At 54.7% G+C, this 7,742-nt stretch overlaps 1 protein-coding gene and 1 pseudogene across 2 annotated transcripts in view; both read right to left on the bottom strand.

Moving 5' to 3' along the window:
* Positions 1–206: 206 nt before the first annotated feature.
* On the bottom strand, positions 207–959 carry LOC310781039 (tetraspanin-7 pseudogene; annotated as a pseudogene). Its single transcript has one exon. The product of its transcript is annotated as a tetraspanin-7 pseudogene (transcript).
* A 955-nt stretch (positions 960–1,914) lies between these two features.
* The window catches only part of LOC310780601 (autophagy-related protein 2 homolog A-like), a gene marked incomplete at both ends in the record, with an annotated part of 60,945 nt that continues 55,117 nt past the window's right edge, over positions 1,915–7,742 (bottom strand). Inside the window, one exon of the mRNA XM_083641139.1 lies at positions 1,915–7,727. Within this exon, the coding sequence (XP_083497265.1) occupies positions 1,915–7,727 (5,813 nt within the window). The remainder of the gene's footprint in view (positions 7,728–7,742) is intronic.

The following is a 7,742-nucleotide window of genomic DNA, read 5'->3' as shown; positions in this document are numbered from 1 at the left end:
ACTGTGCTCTTTCGTGTTTTCTTTTAATTGTTATGTGTTTGTCTGTTCTTTCTATGGACGATGTGTCTGCTAATAAAAGTTGATTGATCTCTCTATCCTCCAGCCTGTCTTTTGAGATGCCTACAGTACTTCCTGTTGGGGTTACTTCTCCTGCTCATGTCCTCCTGTCCTCTGCTCTCTGGAGAGTAACCTGTGGAAGGAGACTGCTAGACCACCTCATACTGGTTGTTGGTTATGTATCGAGATAAGCAGCAGGCCAGGAATATTCCAATGAGCTGGATGAAGGCGGTTCCGAAAGAGATTCCTGCAATGATTCCCAAGTTGGACTCCATCGTGCTGGTCACCAGTGAGAAGCAACCCTCTCTGTATACCTCATTCCCAAACTTCTCAGGGTCTTTGAGGCTCTCTGGTGTGCAGTTAGTGTGGTCTTTACAGCAGCTGGGAGGGATGCCCTTCTCTTTAAAGTAGGTGGTCTCCATCCAGTCGGTGTAATTTGTATTCCCACAGCACTTCAGAGTACGTTGAATGGTGTCGACTGCAGTGCTTGGTGGGTCGTTGCCATCGTAGTTCTCCACAGCGTATGAATATCCATCTGATAATGTGGCCTTGATCTCATGCCTGAAGAGGAAGGCTGAGATTCCAGCCACAAGCTGAGCCAGGAACACCAAGGTCAGGAACACGGCATACAGTTTGAGCATCCATGGGCTTCTGCAGCATGTAGCGAAGCAGCCGAACAGTGCGAAAATAACGATGATGGCTCCGGTCCCAATGAGGACATATGTCGCGTTGATGCTCTTGTCAAACAGGGAGAAAAAGGCCTCCAGGCTCACCTTCCCCCACACGCCAACCGCCAGCAGGATCACTCCTGTGAACCAAATTATGAGGCTGTACGAGATGAGGAAATACTTCACACCGGTGATCACAGGCTTCATCTGAAGCCGTTGAGACAACAGAGACATGGTGGCTTTTGCACTTTGTAGGTGAAGAGAAGAGAAAACGTCACTGCACCTGTTTGGGGAAAAAACTTTGGGTGATAAAGACATAGGCATTGTGATATAACCTCAGCAGGGAAGGATTTATGACATCATCAGTGATGTCATAATCAGTGACATCACCTCGAGTGTCATCACTGATGACATCATCAGTGATGTCATAATCAGTGACATCACCTCGAGTGTCATCACTGATGACATCACAGTTGATCGAGTGACATCACAATTGTGACTGACACTGCCACAGACACCACACCACCCATTCTAAACGGGCAAGTTATTATATCAAAATTTACCCCCGTACAATTATGAAAGGGTTTTTACCTGTAGCCTATAAGCCAAAACAGTGTTTTGGACCATGCTGTAAACACAGTAATCCTGTTACAAAGTGGGGCATTTTAACATAGGGGTGAACGGGAACGACTCCATTTTGGGTCCAGCATCAAGTGGCCATTTTTTTTTTACATCGTACAATACATTACAATGTGCAGCACAAAACACCTTGAGTTAAGATTTTCCTTAGGGTCCGAGTTAAGGTTTCCACAAAATAAAACCGGTAGCACAAAACACCCTTAAGTCTTGTCCTTAAGTCTTCCTTAAAATGTTCAACCTTAAGGAGGAGGGTTTTGTGCAACAGATTTTGTTTTATGGAAATCTTAACTCGGACGTTAAGTCCGGTGTTTTGTGCAACCTGATTGCATCAGAAGGGAAAACAGGAGAACTCTAATCTGTATGTCCATGTGAAATACTGGGTGCCAAGTTACTGCAGTAGTAGCTTTTTTTCCCCCCTTCTTTGCATTGGAACACCCTCTCAGTCGTTCATTAATACATACACACACATACACAGTCAATTGCAGAGTACAGAGTATTTCCCAAATCATCATCTAATCATCACGCATACTTTCTCAAACACACAAAGTGATCACTCCTGGCCGTCCTCTGTACGCCATTTTAAGAAGTCCTCCTTCCGGGCATCTGGTTTGATCTGATTGCGCATGCCGCCCAGTAGATTCGAAGTGGCTTCAGAGGCCACTATTAGGGGCCGAACCACAGTGGGCAGGGTCTGTCGAAGGACGCCGCCCACAGCGCCGGGGAGACCTGTCTGCTTGTGGCCGCGGGCCGCTGCGTCGCACAGGGTTTGAGCCGTGTCGATCACTCCCCCTCGGACGGTGACGTAGGCCTTGGCCACACCTTCTCGGAGGTCCGCAGGCTGCGGGGCTCGGCGAGGACGGCTGGAGGGGGCCCGGCCCTCAGTGACGGCGCACAACGTCTCTGCTGTGGCCTGTATGGCCTGCACCAGCCTGTTGCTGAGCTCCAGAGCAGCCGAGGCTGTGGAGGTGCCGAAGGACGCTGCTCCACGCTGGAGACCCCGGACAATGCGTCCGTCTTTCCTGTACTGCTCTATGGGCATCCAGAACAGATCCCGAACTCCGTGGAAGAGCTGCACAACAGAGTGCATGGGGCCGACACCTCCCAGAATGCCCGGCAGCTGATTCTTCCTGATGTCCGTCAGCCATTCGGTGACGGCATACTGGATCACTTTGTCTACGCCAAGGAGACCGTGTCTGCAGAAGAGCCTCTTCAGCTTGAGTTCTGAGCAATTTAACTGGGCCAGGCCAATCAGAATCCCAGTAAATGTTCCCTGTTCAACGACTACATGTTTGCCTTGATAGTCCAGCCAGATAGGCACTTCAGAGCTGAAACGGAACTCCCGGAAGTAGATTGGCTGGTCAGTGGAGGAGGCAGAGGAGCTCTGCTCGCTATGTGTAGTTTCCACGGAGGCTGTTAAGTCAGGTCCCAGACCGTCATCTGACTCCTCCTCAGACGACTTCTGGGAGGGGTCTGCCTTCACTTCGGCTGCAGGATCCACAGGCAGGTAAGAGTTAACAGAGGAAGCTAGATTACTGAAAAAACCCTTCAGGAAGAACAATGCATCCTGGTCAACGTTGAGGCGAAGGGGCAGCAGGCTGACTCTGAGACAGCACTCTGGACCCCCGAGACCCGACTCTGGACACACCTCCAGGGCCTTCACTGTCAACATGTTGGAGTGGGTGCGGCGCGGCATGCTCTCACTGGTGTAGAGGTAGAGGAACTTGTTGATTTGCGAGGAGGCCAGTCGATCTCGAACCTCCAGTTCCTGGACGATGAATACCTGCCTGGAGAGGGGCTGTTCCCTGCCTGGACCCACCCTGACCCCAGTCCCAACCAGTCCCTCTCTCTCCTGCCCATCCACCGCCACCGCATAGGACTCATGCTGGAAGGACACCTTGGTAAGCTGGATCTCCATGAGCAGTGTGTGCTGACGACCGCTGCCTCCAGCCCAGCGCCAGGAGTTCTGGGGTCGGGGGGAAGGCACAGAGCGGGACGGGGAGCCTCGGACACCAACGGGGACTGAACGGCCCCTATTTACATGCTGGGCATGTATGGAGATGGGCTTGCCCCCGAAGTCCTTGCCCCCGTAGAGATGCCAGACTACAGAAATCTCTCGCAGCACCACCCTGCTCTGGGCCACGGGGAAGCAACTGGGGGCCAGCAGTAGGTCTGAGCTGCCCCGTGGCCTGGAGAAGTGGCCATCCTTCAACCTTATGGGCCCCTGGGACAGCACCCTCACCACAGGCTCTCCATCCTTGAGAGGAATGCCCATGCCTGGAGCCTCCAGGATGCAGAAGTCCTCGTTGTCAGTGGAGCCCTCGGAGCCTCCCTCTGACATAATTGCCTGCGACTCCTTTCTCTGCAGGACAGAGGGGCGTTGCCTGGAGGCCTTACTGGGGAACAGGTAGTCGGAGACAAGCGAGCCTTGTGGTACTGAGAGTGAGCCTGGATCTAAACCCTCTTCTTGTTGGCTGTTCTCTGTGTCAATCAAGGCATCAGCCAGATCATACTGGTTGATTTCAGCGGTCTCAGCTGGTGGGCAGGGCGGCAAGGAGGCGGGGCTTTCTGACAGCGGTAACTTCTGTCCAGAGATCTTGGTGGGCGAGGTGTGTCGCGGCGGGGGATGCAGGTCACCCTGGGAGATCAGGTACTGCAGCAGGTTGACCAGGCCAGCACAGGAATCTGCACAGGTAAGGAGGTGAACCATGTTGTTGGAACAACGAAGCTCAAACAGAGGCTGACTTTGCTTGCCCGTGGCACAGCCTGTCCATGTGGTGATGGCCAGCTCCAGCAGGTCAATGTCCAGAACACACACATAGTCTCTCCTCAGGTCCACAGTGTCAGTCTCACACTTGTCAGAGAGATAGAAGGCAGAGTCATCCAGGATAAATCTGAGGTGGAAGGTGGCAGTGTCTACAATGACATTACTGGACAGAGAGAAGGATTCTGTGGTGAACAACACTCGCAGTGGCAGATACAGGGGCCTGTAGTCCACGGCACAGGTAGTGAGGTGTATATGGAGGACGGTAATGATGGCAGATGGTGTGTATCCCAGGATGGGGTCATCGATGACATCCAGGAAGTCAACCAGCTGCTCATGCCAACTCTGATTGGTCTGGGTCATGTAATATCGCATGGTGGCGCCTTGGAGCAGAAGAGCAACCAGGAACTCCTTGACCTTCCTCTGGGGGTCTATGGTGATTTTGATGGCTGTGGACAACATCTGAGGCTCACTAACCCTGCCGCTCACACTGGTCACACCCACTTCTGTGGGGTAGATGGTAGGGTCCAGGTGATTTGGGGGAGTGAAGCTGGGCATCTCCAACCACTCAGGGATGGGGGGGTCTTTCACCAGCGCTCGGTGGTAGAGCGCCACCCGCTTGCTCTCCACACACAGAAAGTTGAGATTGGGGTTGTTCTGGTGCTGTGCCACACTGAATATCTTCCCCCCTTCCAGGTCGAGTACGATCTCCCCGTGGTTGTGGTCCTCCTTCCTGTCTGTCATGGCTTGGAGACGGCCCTTGCCAATGACAACTGTGAGGGAGACGAGGCTGAGGGTGTGGTTAGGGTGGGGCTCCACCTGTCTTCTAGATTCGTTGGCCGAGTAGAACTGAGTCTCATCTTCCTCTGAATCAGAGTCCAGTCTGAAGACCGACTTGCAGGGCTTGAACTCGTTACGGTGATAGTGGCTGTGGCGGGGGCTGTGGGCCGAGGGGGGAGGGGGCTTCCACATCAACAGATCATTATTGATCATGTTATACATGCTCTGGAAGGCCTCTTTGCTGGGCAGGAGGATGTAGACCAGCGGCATACTGATGTCCATGGCACACTGACACTGGGCCACACACTGGGCCTGGAACTGACACATCTGCTCTGGATTGGCTGGAATCACAATCTCCTCGGTCTCAAACATGGTGCGGTTGGAGGAGAAAGGAGAGCTGATTTTGTCTTGGAGTTCACAGTGGCTTTCGAAGAACCTGGCCCCCAGGTCCCTGGCCAGGCTGTGGACCAGCACGCCCAGATCTGCTCCTGTGCCCTGGGGATCTCCACCGCTCACACGCACGGATACCCTGGGCAGGGAGTCATGGTTCTTCTTCACTCTGATACAGGGAAAAGAGCCTCCCTCCCAGCCCTCATATGACCCGTGCATGTCAGTGAAGGAGGCCTCTAGCAACTGGGTGAGGCAGGGCCCAGAGGGCTGTCCCGGGGCAGCCTGCTCACTCTGGAGGTCCGGAGCCTCCTGGTGCTTCACCTCCAGCTCCGTCAGCTCCAGCAACAGGGTCTCCTGCCGCACCACCCTGGGCGGACAACGCTTGGGGAGGGGATGCAGGTCCGGTATGGGGAAGCGGAGCTTGAGGATGACGTTGGGGGACAGGAGGGAGAAGTAGGAGTGCAGCTCACTGCTCTGGGTCTGCGCATGTCCAGGTCCAGCAGTCTGTCTGGGACAGTGGCTGAAGGCCTTGCTCAGGCTCCCCAGGCGACTGAGGATGTCCAGGTTCAGTTCAGTGCTCAGCTCTGCCAGCTGCACTCTCACCACACTGTCCCGACGCACCACCTGCCGCTTACCCTTGCGCAGGTGTTTTTCATTGAGGCTGTAGTGTAACTTGGCGCACAGTCTGGCTGCAGCTCCAACTGTGAACAAACCAGCTCTGTGGAACTGGAGCAACTCGCTGTACTGAGGCTTGCTGTCCTCCCAGAGACACTCTAACAGTTCCAGCCTGCTGAAGGAGAGGTCTGAGGTCATGGCATGATTGTGGCGATTCCCGCTGCGCATCTCACATGCAACCTGCACGGCCACCCCCGTCAGTCTGAGGTTGGAGTGCGGACAGGCCTTGGCGAAGCTGCCTCTCAGATGGTGGAAGTCTCTCTCGCTGAACATGCTGTCCTTGAAGAAGGCCAGCTCCCGGAAGAACACCTGACACACCTGGACCCCATCCATGCCGGGGGGCAGGTCATCCTGCAACAGAGTTAGGGTGAGGCCAGTCAGTGTCAGTTGCAGTAATGCACTGCTCATCATCCCAGCAGGACCCATGGAGTAAAATATGTCTCCGTTCTCCAGGCCGCTGAGGTCGGGTTCCAGGTCGGCCATGGTGTCCGACACCCCATCCCGGGGGCTGGAACCCAGCTGCTTGCCGCAATCCTCCTCGAGCAGACGCAGGTCGTTGGAGTCTAAAGGACGGCTGTGCAGCGCCTCGCCCTCCTTACTCTCTGGCTCAGTGTCTAAAGGACGACTGTGCAGCCCCTCGCCCTCCTTACTCTCTGGCTCAGTGTCTACAGGACGGCTGTGCAGCCCCTCGCCCTCCTTACTCTCTGGCTCAGTGTCTATGCTGAAAGCTGCCAGCAGGTCTGTCAGATGGGTTATTTGATCTGGAGACAGCAGCATGTGGACACAGCCCAGCTTTACATCCAACTCCAACTTTGGTCCGGGCAGCATCTCATTCTGCTTGAACTTTATGGTCTTGATGAAGCCGGAGCAGCTTCCTATGAGCAGCGGCTGAGGAGGAGGAGGACAGGAGAGGGCTGCCGGGGGCTTCTCCTCTTTTTCCTCCTCCTCCTCTCCTTCACTAGCTGTGGCTGAACCTTGAGGGTCCTCTGAAGGACCCTGTGCTGTCTCGGTGCTGTCATAGAACAGCTGAACAGAGCTCAGCTGGAGACTCTTGTGCAGGAAGGAGCGAGGCTGGCGGATGTCGACGGGCACAGTCGTTTGGCTGGCTGGGTCCCGCACCATCATGTCACAGTACTCCAGCCATTTGATGTGCACCTCTAAGGCAATGCATGTTTCCAGGGCCAGGGGCTGGTGCTCGATGCGGATGATAGTGTCCAGGAAGGTGACTTTAATACGACGCAGGACAGTCTCAATGGTTTGTGCAAACATCTCAAGCCCCTTCAGCGGAGCAGGCGGCTCCTCGGACGCCACCGGGGGGTCCTTCAGGACCTCCTGGGCTAGCTGCATGCTGGAGGTCATGCTTGATGACCATCCTTGGGAGTCCCAACTCCCACTGGTCCGGTACTTGGGTCGGCATGTTATCTGCAAACCAGAAACCTCTAAGGTGCAGTGGTCGGTCACCAGAGCTTGCCAGGGGATGGTCACTGCTATACTGCTCACAAAGCCATCCACAATCTCCAGAGGTGCCCCAAGAGACTCCAAAAGCTCATTGACCGCACACACGTCGAGGTTAATTTCCTTGATGACACCGCTGCCATTGTACAAGTCCAAGCCCAGCTGGTCCAAACTCAGTCGTTCCTGCAGGAGGTGGCCGAGGTAGTGTTCTAGGAGGTACTGACAGACCCGCTTCTTGATGGAGCCCGACCAGGGGAACACCCAGCGCGCTATTGTGACATCACTGATGTGCCTTGTAACTCCTGACACACCCACAC

Source organism: Poromitra crassiceps, assembly GCF_964638095.1.
Source record: "Poromitra crassiceps genome assembly, chromosome: 8".
Lineage (NCBI taxonomy): Eukaryota > Metazoa > Chordata > Actinopteri > Beryciformes > Melamphaidae > Poromitra > Poromitra crassiceps.
The sequence above is the reverse complement of the archived record's forward strand: the minus strand, read 5'-3'. Positions and strand labels throughout refer to the sequence as shown.